This window comes from Trachypithecus francoisi, unplaced genomic scaffold (assembly GCF_009764315.1).
Source record: "Trachypithecus francoisi isolate TF-2019V2 unplaced genomic scaffold, Tfra_2.0 Lachesis_group8, whole genome shotgun sequence".
In the NCBI taxonomy this organism is placed as follows: domain Eukaryota; kingdom Metazoa; phylum Chordata; class Mammalia; order Primates; family Cercopithecidae; genus Trachypithecus; species Trachypithecus francoisi.
Genome location: NW_022681473.1, coordinates 62,919,526 through 62,941,009, shown reverse-complemented (window position 1 = coordinate 62,941,009; position 21,484 = coordinate 62,919,526). Strand labels below are relative to the sequence as shown.

The following is a 21,484-nucleotide window of genomic DNA, read 5'->3' as shown; positions in this document are numbered from 1 at the left end:
AAAAAAACAAACAACCCCATCAAAAAGTGGGCAAATGATATGAACAGACATTTCTCAAAAGAAGACATTCATACAGCCAACAGACACATGAAAAAATGCTCATCATCACTGGCCATCAGAAAATGCAAATCAAAACCACAATGAGATACCATCTCACACCAGTTAGAATGGCAATCATTAAAAAGTCAGGAAACAACAGGTGCTGGAGAGGATGTGGAGAAATAGGAACACTTTTACACTGTTGGTGGGATTGTAAAGTAGTTCAACCATTATGGAAAACAGTATGGCGATTCCTCAAGGATCTAGAACTAGATGTACCATATGACCCAGCCATCCCACTACTGGGTATATACCCAAAGGATTATAAATCATGTTGCTATAAAGACACATGCACACGTATGTTTATTGCGGCACTATTCACAATAGCAAAGACTTGGAATCAACCCAAATGTCCATCTGTGACAGACTGGATTAAGAAAATGTGGCACATATACACCATGGAATATTATGCAGCCATAAAAAAGGATGAGTTTGCATCCTTTGTAGGGACATGGATGCAGCTGGAAACCATCATTCTTAGCAAACTATCACAAGAACAGAAAACCAAACACCACATGTTCTCACTCATAGATGGGAATTGAACAATGAGATCACTTGGACTCGGGAAGGGGAACATCACACATCGGGGCCTATCATGGGGAGGGCGGAGAGGGGAGGGATTGCATTGGGAGTTATACCTGATATAAATGACGAATTGATGGGTGCTGACAAGTTGATGGGTGCAGCACACCAACATGGCACAAGTATACATATGTAACAAACCTGCACGTTATGCACATGTACCCTAGAACTTAAAGTATAATAAAAAAAAAAAAAAGAAAGAAAGAAAAAAAAAAAAATAGCTGGACATGGTGGTGCTTGCCTGTAATCCCAGCTATTGGAGGCAGGGGGCTAAGGTAGGAAAATCACTTGAACCTGGGAGGCGAAGGTTGCAGTATTCCACCCTGGGTGACAGAGCAAGACTCTGTCTCAAAAAAAAAAAAAAGACTCACATATGCCTAGTCCCTTCTACTTACAGACTTAAAAGGTTTAGGATGAGACCTATGGGAGGTAACTGAAAAGTTGTGCATTCGATGCATGCCAAAAACCCCTTCCAAATAGAAACAAGAAGCTGCTTTATATATAGAGAGAGAGACATGAGGTCTTGCTATGTTGCCCAGGTTGGTCTTGAACTCCAGGCTTCAAGTGAACTTCCTGCCTCAGCCTCCCAAAGTGGTGGAATTACAGGTATGAGCCACTGCACCTGGCTTTTTTTTTTCTTTTTGAGATGGACTCTTCCTCTGTTGCCCAGGCTAGAGTGCAGTGGCACGATCTTGGCTCACTGCAACCTCCGCCTCCCAGGTTTAAGCAATTCTCCTGCCTCAGCCTCCCAAGTAGCTGGAAGTATAGGCACCTGCCACTATGCCAGCTAATTTTTGTATTTTTAGTAGAGACAAGGTTTCACCATGTTGGCCAGGCTAGTCTCAAACTCTTGACCTCAGGTGATCCACCCGCTTCCGCCTCCCAAAGTGCTGGGATTATAGGCACGAGCCACCACACCTGGATTTCTTTCTTTCTTTTTTAATGGAAGATGCATTTCTCTTTCTTTCTTTCTCTCTCTCTCTCTTCTTCCTTCCTTCCTTCCTTGCTTGCTTGCTTCCTTCCTTTCTTTCCTTCTCTCTTTCTCTCTCTTTCTTTTTTTTTTGGGTCTCACTGTGTCACCCAAGATGGAGTAGAGTGGCCCACTGCAATCTTCGCTTCCCAGGCTCAAGCAATCCTCCCACTTCAGCCTCCGGAGTAGTTGGAACTACAGACATGCGCCACCACAATGGGCTAATTTTTTAATTTTTTGTAGAGATAGGGTTTCACTATGTTGCCCAGGCTGGTCTTGAACTCCTGAGCTCAAGTGATCCACCTGCCTCGGCCTCTCAAAGTGCTGGGATTACAGGCATGCACCCCTATACCCTGCTGGGAGCTGCTTTTTTTCTTCTTCTTCTTCTTCTTTTGAGACGGAGTCTCTCTCTGTCGCCCAGGCTGGAGTGCAGTGCAGTGGCGCGATCTCCGCTCACTGCAAGCTCCGTCGCCTCCTGGGTTCATGCCATTCTCCTGCCTCAGCCTCCCGAGTAGCTGGGACTACAGGGGAGCTGCATTTTTAAAAACCCTTTCTGTGCACCACCCCTGGGGGATGAAGCCCTTGGAAATACTTACATACCCATATAAAGCTGCCACTTTTTTCCTGTCGTCTAGCTCCTCCCAGAGCTAGGAAGTTTAGGATGCAGTCCCTTGGGTTGAAGCTATGAAAGTTGAGGCAATTGATGTGTGGACAAACTCCTTCCAGGGGGTATTCATATACTTGGGGGTATTGCTGGAGTGAGCTAGGGGAGAAGGGTTGGGAAGTGCCAGTCTGCTTCTCAGGCTGGCTGCAGGTTAATATTTGTCTGAACCTTTAACTCCCCAGTGCAAATTAGTTAGAAGCTACACCATCAAGTAGCTACTGGAAGAGTGTGTCCCTTCCAGGGAGAAACAGGAGCTGCATTTTAAAGTCCCCTCTCTGCATTGATCACAGGGAATGAAGCTCTTGGCAATACTTAAGTGCTAATATAAAACCGTTGCTTTTTGACCAGGCCCAGTAGCTCACACCCTTAATCCCAGCACTTTGGGAGGCCAAGGCGGTGGATCACGAGGTTAGGAGTTCGAGACCAGCCTGACCAATATGGTGAAACCCCGTCTCTACTAAAAATACAAAAATTAGCCGGGCATGGTGGTGCACGCCTGTAATCTGCCACACCTGTAATCCCAGCTACTCAGGACGCTGAAGCAGGAGAATCGCTTGAACCCAGGAGGCGGAGGTTGCAGTGAGCCGAGATCGTGCCAGTGCACTCCAGCTCTGGGCAACAGAGCGAGACTCCATCTCAAAAAAAAAAAAAAAAGTTGCTTTTTTCCTGTTGTCTGGAGAGACTTGTTCAGGTCTAATTCCCTCCACTTCCCAAGTTGGTGAATTAAGAGCCAAACCATGGAGCATTTAGAGTTAGGGCAGTAGATGTAAGGTTTAATGCCATCTCTTCACAGGGAGAAGCTGGGTGTTGGGATTTCTTTCCCACTTTTATGGTATAGTGCTTGGGGTGAGGTCTGTGCCCGAGTGTGCCTCAGCTTTTCCTATCCATTCGGTGTGGATGTTTCCTTAATTGCTCAATGGGTAGTAGTCTCTCAGCTGGCTCTCAGAGGAGTTCCCTCTGGCTTTCTGTCAGAGGTAAAGAGATTTATTTGGTATGTTCATGGGTAGAGGGTCAGGAGCTTCCTAGTCCACCATGTTGGTGACATCACTCACAAATATTCCTTAGATTTTTGAAATTTTTGGTTAGTTTTAAGAGTTCTAGAAAAGTTGTGTTTTTGTCTTTTTTTTTTTGAGAGTTTTCTTTTTTTTTTTTTTTTTGAGACGGCATCTCACTTTGTCGCCCAGGTGAAGTACAGTGATGTGATCCTGGCTCACTGCAACCTCCACCTCCCGGGTTCAAGCAATTCTCCTGCCTCAGCCTCCCAAGTAGCTGGGATTACAGGCATCTGCCACCATGCCTGGCTAATTTTTGTACTTTTAGTAGAGATGGGGTTTTACCATGTTGGCCAGGCTGGTCTCACGCTCCTGACCTCAGGTGATCTTCCCGCCTTGGCCTCCCAAAGTGCTGGGATTACAGGTGTGAGCCACCGCACTCAGCGAAAAAAGTTGATTTTTACCATTTTTGCCAGTGTTTTTCTTGCTTTTATGAAGGAATGAATTTTCAAACGTCCTTATTCTGCCCTTCTAAAAGTGCTTCTTCAGATGACTTCTATTTTAAGAAATAGAAAGCTTTAAACAATACTGGCTGCTCATAAAAAATCATCTTTGAGTATAATATTTGAGTATAAGTCTACTCTTAACATGAAGAAACAAAAGTTATTTTTTATTTCCTGTGTGTTTTCCCCTGACAGCAGAGTTTAGGTCCTTACCCAAACTCAATGCGAATTTCACTTCTCAAAAAGCATGTTATTTTTCTTTTTTTTTTTTTTTTACTTTCTTGTTGTGCTGACTCATGTCACAGTCTTGGGTCATGATACAACATAAAACAAGAGGATTCTTCACCTATAAAGAAGTTAGAATTCCTAATGACAAGGTTGTTGTAAAATATAGTTTTCTTACACAGCCAAGATGAAGGCCTTTCCCAGAGAACACTTTTTTCTGTTGTCCTCCAAGATCAGGTCCTAATTCAAAATAATATAACTATCAGGGCTTTTTTTTTTTTTAAACAGAGTCTCGCTCTGTTGCCCAGGCTGGAGTGCAGCGGCGTGATCTCAGCTCACTGCAACCTGCACCTCCTGGGTTCATACCATTCTCCTGCCTCAGCCTCCCGAGTAGCTGGGACTATAGGCACTTGCTACCACACCTGGCTAATTTTTTGTATTTCTAGTAGAGACGGGGTTTCACCGTGTTAGCCAGGATGGTCTTGATCTTCTGACCTCGTGATCTGCCTGCCTTGGACTCCCAAAGTGTTGGGATTACAGGCGTGAGTCACTGCGCCTGGCCAAGGCATTTTTTTTTTTAACAACAAAATCATCTCACACTTCCCAGACAGCTACTGGATTACACCAAAAATTCTCTCCCACACAGCATAGCACTCATTAAGTAAAGAAGGATACAAGGAGGGATGCTAAAAATAATTAGGTATAATTGGCATGCTCCATATTTTAAAAATTAGTTTATCAGTATTGTAAGCTGCCTTGTCCATCATGTCCACAAAGTAGAGAAAGATGTCAGACCAAAAAGAGGGGCTCATTCCCTCTGGACCGTATTTTTTTTTTTAGATAGGGTCTCACTGTCACTCAGGCTAGAGTATAGTAGCACAAACACTGCTCACTGCAGCCTTGACCTCCTGGGCTCAAGCGATCCTCCTGCCTTAGCCTCCCCAAGTAGATGGGACTACAAGTGTGCACCACCATGCCCACCTAATTATTGATTTTTTGTAGTGACGAGGTCTCACTGTATTGTCCAGGCTGTATAGGTGTGAACTGCCACACCCAGTCAAGATTACTTTTATGCAAAGTAAGTGTTGTGACTATGATTGTGGACCTTCCTGGAAGGATAAAAATAAAAAAAATAAAAAAAAAAATAAAAACTCATATTCATGTGCAAGGCCTTACATGATGACTGTCAAATTTATGCCCATGTTGATTTTATTCTGTAGTTTAACCTTGTATTATTGGTACCAATTGTAGTATACATGTTACAAAATAGACTATAAGGCCCTCAAGATTTGTAAATACATTCATTATCTATATCACCTGCAGAGCTCAGCCAAATAGAGAAGACACATAGAATTATCAAACATAAGTTAGGCTAGGCACGGTGGCTCACACCAGTAATCCCAACACTTTGAGAGCCCGAGGCAGGAGAATCACTTGAGGCCAGGCGTTCAAGACCAGCCTGGCCAACATGGTGAAATCCCATCTCTACCAAAAACACAAAAAAATTAGCCGGATGTGGTGGCGTATGCCTGTGGTCCCAGCTACTCAGGAGGCTGAGGCATGAGAATCGCTTGAACCTGGGAGGCGGAGATTACAGTGAGCTGAGATCACGCCACCGCACTCCAGCCTGGGTGTCAGAGCAAGACTGTCTAAAAATTAAGGAAAAAGTTAGTTAAATCGGTTGAGAAGACTAACCCTCCCTGTCCCTTACTCCCTCCCCAGGTTCTAATAATAGGTTCTATGTAGCCATCATCTGAGACCTCATGAAATCTAGCACTCACCAGTAAGTTTGTGCTGTTATGTAGTACACCCCAGTGAATATTCTTCTTTCATTATGATATTGAAAATGAATAGATTGGCCGGGCTGTTTGATACTCTCAACACCTGGTTTCCTTCTTTCTTTCTTTCTTTCTTTCTTTCTTCTTTCTTTCTTTCTTTCTTTCTCTTTCTTTCTTTCTTTCTTCTTTCTTTCTTTTTCTTTTTTCTTTCTTTCTTTCTTTTTCTTTCTTTTTTCTTTCTTTCTTTCTTTCTTCTTTCTCTCTCTCTCTCTCTTTTTTTTTTTTTTGAGACAGGGTCTCACTCTGACGTCCTTGGTCCTTGGCTGGAGTGCAGTGGTATGATCACTGCTCACTGCAGCCTCATCCTCCCTGGGCTCAAGCTATCCTCCCACCTCAGCCTCCCAAGTAGCTGAGACTACAGGCCCATGCCACCACACCCAGCTCAACAACTGGTTTCTATTCTCCCCTCTTGTTTGTTTAAACATAGCTGCTATACTTTGCTGACAGGAAATAAACCCGTGTATCTGATATCATCACCATAAACTAATACTTGGTTGAGTCAACCTATCAGAGTCCTGAGACTAGGGATTTCTAGCAAAATTTCAGCCCTCAGGCAGAAGACTTCTCTGGGGGAAGATGCTAGCCCAAGAACATGTAACTAGAAAATGAAGGAGTAAAGTTAATGAAAGAGATATGATTGTGGTTATTGTCTTGGTATTTTTGGTAAGTACATTACCAAATGTTCCCTTTTCTTTAATTTTTTGGGAGGCCAGTCATATGATATAGCCTTTTTCTTTCCCCTGGCTCTGGTCTGTAACCCTCAATTTAGCAAACCTTACCTTTGCCAGCTGAAACAAACACTCTTTTTTTAAAAAGGTCCTTGGTCAATGGGCCACCTACTAAACATCTCTAATGGTGTTATCTACATCTACACCGAGAATAGACTCGCTCCTTAACTGCCAAATCCCATCAAATTTTTTTTTTTTTTTTTTTTGGTGAGGGGGACAGGGTCTCACTCTGTCATCCCAGGCTGGAGTGCAGTGGTACAATCACCACTCACTGCAGGCTCAACCTCCCCGGGCTCAGGAGGTCCTCCCACCTTAACCTCCCAAGTAGCTGGGACTACAGGCTCACACCATCACACCCAGCTAATTTTTGTATTTTTTTCTAGAGACTGGGTTTCACCATGCTGCCCAGGCTGGTCTCAAACTCCTAAGCTCAAGCCATCCACCCTCTTTGGCCTCCCAAAGTGCTGAAGTTACAGCTACCACACTCAGCCTCCAACCAATCTTTTAAAGATTGGGAATGGAGTTTGTCTCAGATGATAGATTTTTATGGAACCACATGCCAAATTTTTTAGAATAGTTTCCCTCATATGCACACCCCACAGAAACTCAGAATCATCCCCTCAGTAATTTTCATCCCCCGTCATACCCATTTACAATTAATCCCTGTTCTCACTTCCAGCCCCAGGAAGCTACTAGTCTACTTTCTGCCTCTATAAATTTGTCTTTCCTGCACATTTCATGTAAGTGAAATCATGCCACATGAAACCTCTTAGGTCTGGCTTCTTTCTCTTAGCATAATGTTTTTGAGTCTCATCCACGACATAGCATGTGTCATCACGTTTCATTGCTGCACAGTCTTCTATTGTATGGATTCACTACATTTTGTCTATCCACTCACCAACTGCTAAAAATTTAGGTTATTGCCAGGTGCAGTGGTGCATGTCTGTAATCCCAGCACTTTGGGAGGCGAGGCAGGTGGGTCACCTGAGGTCAGGAGTTTGAGACCAGCCTGGTCAACATGGTGAAACCCTGTCTCTGCTAAAAATACAAAAATTAGCCGGGCGTGGTGGTGTGTGCCTGTAATCCCAGCTACTTCGGAGGCTGAGGCAGGAGAATTGCTTGAATCCAGGAAGCAGAGGTTGCAGTGAGCCAAGATCACGCCATTGCACTCCAGCCTGGGCAACAAGACCAAAATTCTGTCTCAAAAAAATAAAAATCATATATACATATGTTATTGCCAGCTTGGGGCTATTATGCATAATGATACCTAATATTATGAATACTCATAATTAAGTTTTGTTATGTTTGTTTTCATTTCTCCTGAGTAGATACTTGGAAGTGGAATTTTGGGTTCTATCTTTCTTTTTTTTTTCTTTTTTCTTTCTTCTTTTTTTCTTCTTTCTCTCTCTCTTCTCTTTTTTTTTTTTTTGAGAAGGGTCTCACTCTGACGTCCTTGCCTTGGCTGGAGTGCAGTGGTATGATCACTGCTCACTGCAGCCTCATCCTCCCTGGGCTCAAGCTATCCTCCCACCCAGCCTCCAAGTAGCTGAGACTACAGGCCCATGCCACCACACCCAGCTCAACAACTGGTTCTATTCTCCCCTCATTTAACTTTTTGAGAAACTGCCACACTGTTTTCCAAAGGGCTGTGCCATTTTACACCCCCACCAGCACTGTGTGAGGGTTCACATCCTTGCCAACATTTGTTATTGCCTATCTTATTATTATTGCCATTCTAATAGTTATAAAATAGTATATCACTGGGGTTTAAATTTGCATTTTTCTAATGATTAATAATGTTGAGCATCTTTTCGTGTAACTACTCGTAATTTGTGTATCTTCTTTTTTATTTCTGAGACAGTCTCGCTCTGTTACCCAGGCTGGAGTGCAGTGGCACGATCTCAGTTCACTGCAATCTCCACCTCCCAGTTTCTAGCAGTTCTTTTGTCTCAGCCTCCGAGCTGCTGAGATTACAGGCATGCATCACCGCACCTGGCTAATTTTTGTATTTTTAGTAGAGATAGGGTTTTGCCATGTTAGCCAGGCTGGTCTTGAACTCCTGGCCTTAAGTGATCTGGCCGCCTCAGCCTCCCAATGTGCTGGGATTACAGACATGAACTACCGCACTCGACCTGTGTATCTTCTTTAATGAAGTTTGTTCATTTCTTTTGCCCATTATTTGATTGGGTCAACTGCCTTATAATTACTGAGTTGTAAGTGTTCTTTGTATATTATGAATACAGATCCTTTATCAGATGTGTTTTGTAAATATTTCCTCCAGTCTGTTGCTTGCCTTTTAATTTTCTTAAGGCTGTCTTTTAAAGAGCAAGAGTTTTGAATTTTAAGTCCAATCTATCAATTTTTGCATTCATCACTTATACTTTTGGTCCAAAAAAGAAGTAAGTGGGCCAGGCTTGGTGGTTCATGGCTGCAACCCCAGCACTTTGGGAGACCGAAGTGGGTGAATTGCTTGGGCCCAGAAGTTCCAGACCAGCCTGGCCAACATGGAGAAATCCTGTCTCTATTAAAAATACAAAAATTAGCTGGGCATGGTGGCGCAATGCTTGTAGTCCCAGGTACTCAGGAGGCTAAGGCAGGAGAAGCTGGGAAGCAGACATTGCAGTGAGCTGAGTACACGCCACTGCATTCCAGCCTGGACAAGAGAGAGACTCCGTCTCAAAACAAAAACCAACACACACACACACCACACACACACACACACACAAAATAAATAAGTAAAAGAAATAGGTCGGGCATAGTGGCTCATGCCTGTCATCCCAGCACCTTGGGAGGCGAAGTCAGGTGGATTGCTTGAGGCCAGGAGTTTGAGACCAGCCTGACCAACATGGTGAAACCCCGTCTCTAATAAAAATACAAAAATTGGCGCCTGTAGTCCCAGCTACTTGGGAGGCTAAGGCAAGAGAATGGCGGGAACCCAGGAGGCGGAGCTTGCAGTGAGCTGAGACCCGGCCACTGCACTCCAGCCTGGGTAACAGAGCCAGACTCCGCCTCAAAAAAAAAAAAAAAAAAAAAAAAAAAAACCAAAAATTAGCTGGATGTGGTGGTACATGCCTAAAATCCCAGCTTCTTGGGAGGCTGAGGCATGAGAATTGCTTGAACCTGGGAAGCAGAGGTTTCAGTGAGACGAGATTGTGCCACTGCACTCCAGCCTTAGTGACAGAGTGAGACTCTGTCTCAAAAAAAGAAAATAATTTGGTTTTAGATGGTACTTATCTTAAATTCCACTAATCCAAATATATCTGTAAACAAATCATATTTGTAAATGGTGTCACTGATCCTGTAGAGAACATGGTGCATCAATTGACCTTGTTTACAAGACTACCCTGGGCGGTCAGCAGTGGATTGCTCCACTTTTCAGGTTGATGTAGTTTTTCTGGTTTTTTCTGTGTGTGTGTGTAGTTTTTTTGTTGTTGTTGTTTTTGTTTTGTTGTTGTTGTTGTTGTTGTTGTTGTTTTGTTTTTGAGACGGAGTCTTACTCCATTGCCCATTGCCCAGGCTGGAGTGCAGTGGCACGATCTTGGCTCACTGCAACATCCACCTCCCGGATTCAAGCAATTCTCATGCCTCAGCTTCCCAACAAGCTGGGGTTTACAGGCATGTGCCACCACATCCAGCTTATTTTTTTGTATTTTTAGTAGAGACGGAGTTTCACCATGTTGGCCAGGCTGGTCTTGAACTCCCGCCCTCAAGTGATCCGCCTGCGTCAACCTCCCAAAGTGCTGGGGTTATAGGCATAAGCCACCATGCCCGGCCTGGGTTGATGTAGTTATTTGCATAGGTTTGAAGAGTTGGTCCTCCATCTTACTAGGATCTAGCTGAAAAATTAACTTTGTAACTATGACCATGTCAGAAATAGAAACTGACCAGAAAATAATGAGGTCTTTGTAGTCATCATTAGGTCTGTTGCAAACCTCGTGATTCTCCTGTCCTTCCAAGTACATGATAAGATCTTGTTTTCCTGGTCTTCTTGAATTTAGGCATGCTCATGACTTGATTTGGCCAATGATATAAGTGACAGGTGGAAATCTGAAGAGCCTTATGGAATTCGCCAAGTTCCCTCTTCCTGTCTCATAGAAGATGGAGCCTCCAATCAGCCTGGGCCTCCAGTGAGAAGCAGAACGTCCTGGCTGCTAATGTAGTCCAGGAAAGAGAAATGAACAGAATCCCTCTGATAACCCACATTAAACACTGTAGCTTGAGCAAGAAACAAACATGATTTGTGGCCAGGCACAGTGGCTGACACCTGTAATCCCAGCATTTTGAGAGGATCACTTCAGCACAAGTTCAAGACCAACCTGGGTAAGATAGTGAGACCCTGTCTTTATTATCATATATACAATACATATTTTATATGTGTATATATTAGCTGGATGTGGTGGCTCACACCTGTAGTCCCAGCTACTCAGGAGGCTGAGGCAGGAAGATCACTTGAGCCCAGGAATTTGAAGCTGCTGTGAGCTATGATCACGCCACTACTCCAGCTTGGGTGACAGAGAGAGACTCTGTCTTTAAACAAAAGAAAACAAACAAACAAAGAACCCAAAAAGGTGAGTTGTATGAAGCCACAGAAATATTAGGAATATTACTGTAACATAACCTGGCTTAATACAAAGGTTACAAACTATATTTAATGGAGAACACTGCCTTAAAACCCTTGAGATTATTGGTTTGGAACCTGCTTAGGAGTCGAAGTTTGGGTTCCAGTCCTAGCTCTGGCAGAGCAGGTTAGGCTCAGCTCCTCTGGTCAGCCACGGAACCATTATCCCTTCAAGACACACACACATATTTACTCACACCATGAGGGGAAAGAGCATGTTCTTTTTTTTGAGACGGAGTTTCGCTCTGTTGCCCAGGCAGGAGTGCAATGGTGCGATCTCGGCTCACTGCAACTTCTGCCTCCCGGGTTCGAAAGATTCTCCCGCCTCAGTCTCCCGAGTAGCTGGGATTATAGGCGCACGCCACCACGTTGGGCTGTTTCGTAATTTTTTTTTTTTTTTTTTTGAGACGGAGTCTCGCTATGTTACCCAGGCTGGAGTTCAGTGATGCGATCTTGACTCACTGCAAGCTCCACCTCCCGGGTTCATGCCATTCTCCTGCTTCAGCCTCCCAAGTAGCTGGGACTACAGGCGCCCACCACCACATCTGGCTAATTTTTTTGTATTTTTAGTAGAGACGGATTTTACCATGTTAGCCAGGATGGTCTCGATCTCCTGACCTCATGACCCACCTACCTCAGACTCCCAAAGTGCTGGGATTACAGGTGTGAGCCACCACACCTGGCCTAAGTTTTGTATTTTTAGTAGAGACAGGGTTTTGCATGTTGACTAGGCTAATCTCGAACTCCTGACCTCAGGTGATCTGCCCGACTCGGCCTCCCAAAGAGCTGGGATTATAGGTGTGAGCCACCCCGCCTGGTCAGGCAACATTCTTTAATTTATGTGTCTGTTTCTACATATGGAAAATGCAGACAGTAGTATCTACATATCATCGGTATAAACAATTTAGGTAGGATAGTGCCTAGCAGATAATGCTTTGTGGGTATTAGCTGTTAGTGCCGTATGGCTCTTGCTGCCACTCTTACCTTCTTCCCAGCAACCCATCCAAAACATGCTGGGTACAGCCTTCCCATCTCTTCTTTTGGCGAGCTGAGCACAGCATAGGAATCAACCCTGGGAGACTTATGTTCAGTTTAAATGATAAAATCCTGAGCTAGGCTGGGCATGGTGTCTCACACTTGTAATCCCAGCACTTTGGGAGGCCAAGGTGGGTGGTTCACCTGAGGTTAGGAGTTCCAGACCAGCCTGGCCAACATGGCGAAACCCCATCTCTAATAAAAATAGAAAAATTAGCCAGGCATGGTGGCCCACACCTATAGTCCCAGGTACTCAGGAGGCTGAGACAGAATTGCTTGAACGTGGGAGGCAGAGGTTGCAATGAGCTGAGATTGTGCTGGGCATGGTGGCTCATGTTTATAATCCCAGTAATTTTGAAGTCTGAGATGAAAAGTTTGCTTCAGGCCAGGAGTTTGAGACCAGCCTGGTCAACATAACAAGATCTCCTCTTTACCAAAAAAATGTAAAAATAAGCCAGGTGGGGCCAGGCGCAGTGGCTCACACCTGTAATCCCAGCACTTTGGGAGGCCGAGGCAGGCAGATCACCTAAGGTCGGGAGTTCGAGACTAGCCTGACCAACATGGAGAAAACCTGTCTCTATTAACAGTACAAAATTAGCCGGGCATGGTGGCGCATGCCTATAATCCCAGCTACTTGGGAGGCTGAGGCAGGAGAATCACTTGAACTTGGGAGGCGGAGGTTGCCATGGGCTGAGATCATGCCATTGCACTCCAGCCTGGGCAACAAGAATGAAACTCCATCTCAAAAAAAAAAAAAAATAGCCAGGTGTGGTGGCACATGCTTGTCTCAAGTTGAGAGGCTAAGGTGGCAGGATTGCTTGAGCCCAGGAGGCAGATGTTGCAGTGAATCAAGATCATGCCACTGCACTCCAGCCTAGTGACAGAGTTAGACCCTGTCTCAAAACAAACAAAAAATTCCTGGGCTTGGCTCTAGATTGGAGCTAAGTGAAAAATGAAATTGAGAGCTACGAATGTCTCCTAAGTTAGAAGAATAGTTAAGTATCAGGTTAGTTCATAGCAACTGTCAGAACTAGGAATTGGCCCGGTCTCACTGGTTTCAATCAATGGGAATTGGAAAACAAAACAGTCACGTTCCCATTCATACCCAAATAATTCTCAAGACACATGTGCGGTGCCCGGTTTATTCAAAGTGGCTGTCAGAGGCTCAACCATGGAGCAGGAACCAAATAGTTGGGAGCTATGGGGCTAAACAGAGCAGAGATTTCCAGGTATCAGAAGGTAAAAGGAGGTCAGCTTAGCAGCCAAAGCAGCGTTAGGGCCAGGCTAAGTAGGAGAGGCCAGGCTGCCCAGGGCCCAGCCCCACTCATGGCTGCAGCATAGAACCTCGCCACTTCCTCATTGGGGTTGCCCTGGGCTGGGTCGAACCACATCTGGATGCAGCGGCCACTCCCTCGGCTGTAGTTGCTGACCTTGTAGGAGTAAGTCCAGATTTCATTGCACAGAACAGTGGGTGTGGGGAAGTAGAAATGGAAAGGTTGGCAGGCAGCTCCCACTGGGCACTTGTTAAACCCTGTAGAGAAGAGGGAAGACCTTTAGCCACTGGGCCCAGAACTATCTTGAGGTCTGCCAGTCCTACAACCCCAAATTGTCACATACCTGCTTCACACCCACATACCTCCATTTCCAAATCCCTTTGTTCCTGCCCACCCCAGCCCTCACCTGAGGTCCAGTTCCAGCCTTTGTGCCAGTTGCTCTTGCAGGTGTAGGAGGTGCGACAATCTTCCCACCATTGCTCACAGTCCTCTTTGCACAGGGGCACGTTCAGCACCCGCTCTTTGCGCCAGCTCTGATCCACCTGGGAGATTTTGTTACAAAAGAAGGGCTCAGGTTCAAGAATCCCAGCAACCCAGCCCTGAATAGAACTGGAGCTGGGATTGCAGCCTGCAGAGATGCCTGGAAAGTTCAGTTCCTCCGCTAGGTCTTGTACCTGCAAGAAGACATGCGTACCTGCTGGATCCAGGGCCCCAAGTTGGGGGAGCACTCGTAGAGGCAGGTGTCCTGGATGAAATGCCGTTTGCAGGCAGGTGCCATCTCTCCACAGTGGTTCCAGTTGAATCTATATAGGTAGGAAACATCCTTATGGGCTTCCTGGCTGGTGTTGGTAGAACAGCAGGCATTCTTCTTCCAGGGACGACACTGGATGGGGGAAGACACAGGACTCAGTCCACAGCCAGAACAGCCAGAATATTCCACATGCAGTGTCTCCCCTCTTAGTCCTTCATTCCCCAGCCCACTGGAAGTCACCCAGGAAAATACTTGCTGTTGGGACCTCTTTAGGGGAGAGGACCGTCAGAGACTGTGGAAGCCCAGAAGGGAGCTCCTGTTGGAGTTGCAGTCATTACAAAATTTGTTAATTCAACCTTTATTGAGATCCTACTTACTCTCACCCAGGTACTTTTGTAGAAACTGGAGTTACAACAATGAACACATCACCTGATTATTGCTTTGGACAACAATTAAGCAGGGGAGAAGGATTGGGACTTGCAGTGTAATAGTGCGGTCAGATTAAGCCTCACTGAGGTGACAAAGATTTGAAGGTAAAAAAGCAATTTAAATTGTAACCCCAGGCTGGGCACAGTGGCTCACTCATATAATCCCAGCACTTTGGGAGGCCAAGGCAGGTGGATCACCTGAGATCAGCAGTTTGAAACCAGCCTGGCCAACATGGTGAAACCCCGTCTCTACTAAAAATACAAAAAGTCGCTAAGTGTGGTGGCGGACACCTGTAATCCCAGCTACTCAGGAGGTGTTTTGTCCCTGACTAGCTGCCTCACCCATTATCTGTTCCTGGAATTTGTGATACAAAAAGCAATATATAGCCAATCAATTGCAGATGTTATTTTTATTATAAATTATTGAGAAACAACTTAGGAACTACCCTTTTTCCTTAAAAACTAACTTGTGATGGCTGTGAAATTCAGGATGAGTTGAATCTATGCTCCTGTGTGGCTATCCTCAAGCTTTCTGAATCTCGTTACTTAAGGCTGACGAGCTAAATATTAAAATGTGGGCCGGGTACAGTGGCTCATGCCCGTAATCCCAACATTTTGGAAGGTGGAGGTGAGCAGATCACTTGAGGTCAAGAATGGAGACCAGAGCCTAGCCAACACGGCAAAACCTTATTTCTACTAAAAATACAAAATTTAGCTAGGCATGGTGGCAGGCATCTGTAGTCCCAGGTACTCTGGAGGCTGAGGCAGGAGAATTGCTTGAACCCAGGAGGCGGAGGTTACAATGAGCTGAGATTGTGCCACTGCACTCCAGCCTGGGTGACAGAGCAAGACTCTATGTCAATAAATAAACAAAAAAACAAACAAATAAATAAATAAATAAAATGTGCACTTAAGGCCGGGTGTGGTGGCTCGCACCTATAATCCCAGCACTTTGGGAGGCCAAGAAGGGCGGATCATGAGGTGAGGAGTTTGAGACCAGCCTGGCCAACATGGTGAAACCCCCATCTCTACTAAAAATACAAACAAACAGAAAATTAGCTGGATGTGGTGGTATGTGCCTACTCAGGAGACTGAGGCAGGAGAATCACTTGAACCTGGGAGGTGGAGGTTGCAGTGAGCTGAGATTGCATCACTGTACTCCACCCTGGGCAACAAGGGCAAAACTCCATCTCAAGAAAAAAAAAAAAAAGAAATGCATACTACAAGTTTCTCTCTCTTTCCTCCCTCCCTTTCCTCTTTCTTTCTTCTTTCTTTCTTTCTTTCTTTCTTTCTTTCTTTCTTTTCTTCCTTTCCTTTCTTTTTCATTTTTTTTCTTTTTTTCATTCTTTCTTTCTTTTGACAGGGTCTCACTCTGTTGCCCAGGCTGGAGTGCAGTGGCATGATCTGCAATCTCTGCCTCCTGGGCTCAATTGACCCTCCCACCTCAGCCTCCTGAGTATCTGGGACTACATGTGCCACCACACCTGACTAATTTTTCGTGTTTTTTTAGTAGAGATGGGGTTTTGCCATCTTGCCCAGGCTGGTATAGAACTCCTGATCTCAGTGATCTGCCCACCTCGGCCTCCCACAGTGTTGGGATTACAGGTGTGAGCCATAACACTGGACTACAAATTACTTTTCCTCTGCTTTTTCTTTAGTTATATCATCATGTTCAGGATATTAAAGGGGTGGTAGCAAAATAAATGTTATAGGGAGAACTCAGGTCCAATGTGGTTGAGAGACACAGCCCAAAGTTTTGCTAGATGCATGAACCAAGATGCTTCAGGAGGGCGTATGGCTCATTTCTGTAATCCCACACTTTGGGAGGCCGAGGTGGGAGGATCACTTGAGTCCAGGAGTTTGAGACCAGCCTGGGCAACATATGGAGACCTCATCTCAGGAAAAAAAAAAAAAAAAAGAATGCTTCGCACCCAGCCTCATAATGTGAGAGACTCTCCCTTCTTGAGCTGTTTAGGGCTGGCAGAAAAGAGGCCACTATGCACAGTATGCAGTTTCTTCCCTCGGATCTTTGGAGGAGTCATTCAAAGTCTAAATCCCTAAATCAAGCAACCCCAGGATGGGTCACTCCAACTTCATTTCCCAGGCTCTCCTCTGGGCCTGCTTCCTTATCTATGTCATGCGGAAACTCAACAATCAAGAAGGTGAACTGTTGGCATTGTACCGACATTTGGCACACAGTGTCTGTGAAATAGTCACCCATATTAATGTAAACTGAAGGGCTCCTCCAGTGGGTCTGTCTGCCTTCACTTCACCAGTGAATGGAGTTTGACATTTCCATGTCCTGGTTTCCTCTTCCTGAGCCAGTCCCTCACCACCCCAGATCACCCCCTGGCCCACCTGCTCATGCAACTTGTCCTCCGGGCCTGGCTTTTCCTTGTGGTGCTTGGCGTTCATGCAGACATTGAGAAGCTCAGTCCTGGCCCGTGCAGTCCTTGTCTGAGCCTCCCCTACTACAGCCACCCCCACCAGAAGGAGCAGCAGCTGTGTTGTCATCCGCTGAGCCATGTCTGTCCCTGAAGGAAGAGCTGTGGTCAGTGGCACCAAGGAATGCGGAGGTGGGGCCTTAAGTTGTTCCCAGGGCTCCAGGAGGGTGGGGCCTGGACTGAAGCCTGGGGCAGATAGAGCCCTGCCCCCATCTCCCTCAGTTTTCCCAGATCCAGTGAGAGGTGGGATTAGACACCACCCCTCCCTGGCTTGAGCCTCATTGCCTTCTCCAGGTGATCATGAGGTTCAAGTGATATAATTCAAGGATGGATTTGGGCAAAATGCAGAAATAGCCAGGAGTTGTCATAGGTCCACAATGCCTCATTCAAATGTTTCAGAGTTAAAATTCTTTAGGATTTCATCAAAGGTGATTCAAAGATAATATAATTTTCATATACACAATAATCAAGTGTATGTTCTGGGGTGAAACAGTTACACTGGTGGGATAAATTAAAACTATACATAAGCTCACATTAATTTTCAGGTCAGATTTTGACACCAAATTACTTCGTTGTAAAAGTTTACAAAAATGGGCTGGGCGTGGTGGCTCACGCCTGTAATCCCGGCACTTTGGAAGACTGAGGTGGGTGGATCACCTGAGGTCAGGAGTTTGAGACCAGCTTGGCCAACATAGTGAAACTCCATCTCTACTAAAAATACAAAATAAACTGGGTGCGGTGTCATGTGCCTGTAATCCCAACTACTCAGGAGGCTGAGGGAGGAGAATCACTTGAATCCGGGAAGCGGAGGTTACAGTGAGCCAAGATTGTGCCATTGCACTCCAGCTTGGGTGACAGAGCGAGACTCTATCTCAAAAAACAAAACAAAACAAAAAGTTTATAAAAATGTTTTAGCTGGGGGGCTGCAGTGTGGTTTTCATTAGTTTTAGTTGCTTTTTAAACGTTAGTCCCAGCCCTTTCTAGCCTCATCACTCAAGCTAGTTTAGTAGGCCCCTCCTGGAAACCATGGGATCTTGGGGCGGGGCAGGGCAGGGCGGGGGTCACAGGGCACAGGGGCTGGCAGGGGGCAGCCAGCTAGACAGCCCTGGGGCCTTGGGGAGCTCCTGTGCCCCCTACCACAGAGCTGGCCTCTCCTTGGTCATCACAGAACTTCAATCCTTTGACCTCAGACACTGAATTTTGGGAGGTGACTGTTTCCTTCACTCCACTGGTCACCAGGTATCTGGGCCCCCCTAAAATGCTCAGAATTTATTTCCTATGACTTCTCTCCATCTGTCTCCTCTAACTCATATTCCACATACCAGTCACTAAAGTGGACATGCTTTCCTGCTCACAAGCTTGCCGTGCCCCCGTGCTGCCCCTCCTCTCCTCTTGACAGGGCTTCCTTGACAGGGGTCTAGGCAGGGCCTGAACTGGGCTGTCTCCAGGCTGACTGCACAGCAGGGTTCAGATAGGCCTGGAATTGAATTCCCACCCAGCAGCTCTCCTTCCTGCTCCGCAATCCATTATTCTGCTACTCATATTGATTCCAGTGTTCATTCATTCTCTCATGGTTGATTCATTCATTCCAGGATCCAGTCATGCCTCTGTGGACCCACTCACTCACTAACCTTGAGGGCCACGCCAGAGAAATCTGTACTCTCAGGGAATACCAGGTGATCCTTTGGGTTTAGTTCCTGGGAAACAAACCCTAACTGTTTAGAGCACAGGGTTCCTGTTCAGCCTGTCCTGCCTGACCCCAGCCCTTGCTCCACCTTCTCCTTGGCCTTGGGGGAAGGAGAAGCAAACTATCTTGAGGCTTAGCTTTCTCCTGCAAGGATTAAATGTAAGAAGGGGAAATCAACAAAGGATAGCCTTTAATCTTCGCAGAAGCATTTGAGCACAGATAAGGGCCATGCCCCAAGTCACACAGCAGGGACCACCCAAGTTCAAGCCAGAGCTCTTTTGGCCTTTGCTCCCTGCACCTTCACAGTACTGAGGCTCTCATGGGTGCAGCCAATATGCAGTGCTGGGGATGGGGGCTGAGAAAATCCTTTCCCCAGCCCCCAGTGGAGCCCACCTGTTCAGTCAGTAGTCTCTCTTGCCGAGGCTGCTTCTGAAGCCAGGCTCTCTTCCGTCCTTTTGACCAGCATCACTCCACAAGCCCCCTTCCCACCTTCCTAGTTTCACCTTCAGGTCTTGGTCCAGCTGTGACCCCTCCCCACCAACAATCACGACCCCCACCCCCAACCCTGGGGCCCCAGACTAGAAGAGCTGAGAACTCAGTGCTGGACCGAAGGGCTAGAGCCCAGGTACTACTAGTTCAGGGAGATGAACACTAACTTGTCATTTAAGCTTGAGCAGGCCACACTCTGGTCTGGGCCTCAGTCTCCACTTCAAGATTCTCTGGGCTTCAGGCAAACAGAGGGCCCTTCCAGTTCAGCAAATCCTTAACACATGCTGGGAGTACCATAGGGTGTGTGGCCTCTGAAGGGGGATGGGGAGTGTCATACCTGGGAGAGGAGGTGGCTCTTGGTCTGGCTTAGGCTTCTGCTCTGCTCTGCACTCCCCTTTGCCTTATTCCAGGGGACAGCTGTGGTTTAGTGGCCTAGGAGACGGGCAGTGGGGCAGGGAGTGGGAATGGAGCCCAGGAGTGGAGCCTGGGATTGGGCGAAGGCCACTCAGCAGTTAATTATTGCTTGTGAGCACCAACCAAGCCTCCATGGGGAAGTGGGAGGGGGTGAATTAACAGTACAGGCCTAAGGCTAGTCCCTAAGCTCCACCTACCCCATTTTTTCCCAAATGCTCAGGTCTGAAAAAAATCTTGCAACCTGAGCTGCCAGGATCCTTTGAGCTAATCTCATCAGTTTCCAACTCCTCTGTCCTGTTACATAGATGAGGAAAATGAGATCCGGAGGATCAGGGCAAGGGCTAGAGCCCGGGCTTCCAACCTCCCAGACAGCTATAGAGAGCAAGGATCTCAAAAGGCCATAAATTGTAGAACCACCAAATCTCCCAACTTCCCCAACCCCATGAGACCAGGTGTCACCATTCATCGCCAGTCACAAAATCACAGATGTTCTGAATCTTTTGATCAGATCTTCAGTTGTTTGAAGGGCCAAGCTCTCCTTCCATCGCCAACTCACAGACCCCCTCTCCCAGCAACTCAGGTATCCTTTCTACAGCACCTATGATTCTGGGATAACTCTACCCTCCATCCCCACCCCAGTCAATGACAAAAGCCTTCATTTTTTTATTCTCTGAGGCCATGGTGGTACCACAGATGGGAAAAAGGAGAGGGAGGGGCAGGTTTGGGCAGGAAGAAACACAGAACACTGTTTTTTCAACGTGCCTGTGTGCCCTTGGCTCAGGGGGAAGTGGTTGCAGAGGGGAAGCTCAGGGGAGGAGTCCAGGTTGGATGCAGGTGTGGGAACCATCAGCCTATGAGTGGCAGTAAGTGCATGGAAGATGGGGGCCCAGTAACCTGGGCAATGCCACAGGTCAGGACTGAGGAGGAGGCAGGCAGGGGAGCCTAAGAAGGCAGTTGGATCTCTGGAGGAAAATCAACCAAGAAGGAAGGTCTTCTAGGGCCTTCAAAGAGACCAGTTCCCAGGAGATCCCAGCTTGTGCCCTGCAATCATAGGGTGTGAGCCATACCTGAATCTTGTGACAACCTGGGAAGTGTCAACTTAAAATCACCAGATCTGTATATTTGGAAACAATATTATTTCTTATGTTGGGTTGCAACATGCAGGCTGGTAAGTGGAACCTTTGGCTGAGACTAAAAGCAGGCAATTTGAGGGAGAAAGGGTGGGACAGGAGTTTTATGTAAAATGGGTTGGCTAGCATACATATTAATGGGTTACAGGAGAAGCTATGAATGTCCATGAAAGGGAGTCACATGCGTGTGTACTAAGCAAACATACACGTTACATACATCCTGTGTTCACTTTGGGGTTGAGACTTAACATTAATTTTTTATTTTTTCATTTTTATTTTCATTTATTTATTTACTTTTGAGACGGAGACTTGCTCTGTTGCCCAAGCTGGAGTGCAATGGCACGATCTCAGCTCACTGCAACCTCTGCCTCCCAGGTTCAAGAGATTCTCCTGCCTCAGCCTCCCGAGTAGCTGGAATTACAGGCGCCTGACACCATGCCCGGCTAATTTTTGTATTTTTAGTAGAGACAGGGTTTCACCATGTTGGCTAGACTGGTCTCAAACTCCTGACCTCAAGTAATCTGCCTGCCTCAGCCTCCCGAAGTGCTGGGATGACAAGCGTGAGCCACGGCGCCCAGCTGTTTTTTTTTGGACAGAGTCTCGCTCTATCACC

At 46.2% G+C, this 21,484-nt stretch overlaps 2 protein-coding genes across 5 annotated transcripts in view; both read right to left on the bottom strand.

Annotated features, from left to right (window-relative positions):
• The window catches only part of FOLR2 (folate receptor beta), a 91,321-nt gene that overhangs the window by 19,494 nt on the left and 50,343 nt on the right, over positions 1–21,484 (bottom strand). The window lies entirely within an intron of this gene.
• Positions 13,381–19,874, bottom strand: FOLR1 (folate receptor alpha). 2 transcript variants are annotated; one of them, XM_033203875.1, is made up of 5 exons: positions 19,665–19,874; positions 17,066–17,241; positions 14,223–14,411; positions 13,935–14,070; positions 13,381–13,785 (listed from the first exon to the last, which is right to left on the bottom strand). In XM_033203875.1, exons 2-5 carry the CDS (start codon positions 17,231–17,233, stop codon positions 13,505–13,507), a joined length of 774 nt encoding a protein of 257 aa, XP_033059766.1. In that variant the 5' UTR covers positions 17,234–17,241; positions 19,665–19,874; the 3' UTR covers positions 13,381–13,504. The 2 variants fall into 2 exon arrangements, with proteins under 2 accessions (XP_033059766.1, XP_033059767.1); XM_033203876.1 differs by lacking the exon at positions 19,665–19,874 and adding an exon at positions 18,783–19,210.

Coding starts and splice junctions, on each gene's coding strand:
- FOLR1 (XM_033203875.1), bottom strand. CDS start 17,233: ATGGCTCAGCGGATGACAACACAGCTGCTGCTCCTTCTGGTGGGGGTG. Junction 14,071..14,222: donor TGGGGCCCTGGATCCAGCAG/GTACGCATGTCT, acceptor AAAATCTCCCAG/GTGGATCAGAGCTGGCGCAA. Junction 13,786..13,934: donor AGGCTGGAACTGGACCTCAG/GTGAGGGCTGGG, acceptor TCTTCTCTACAG/GGTTTAACAAGTGCCCAGTG.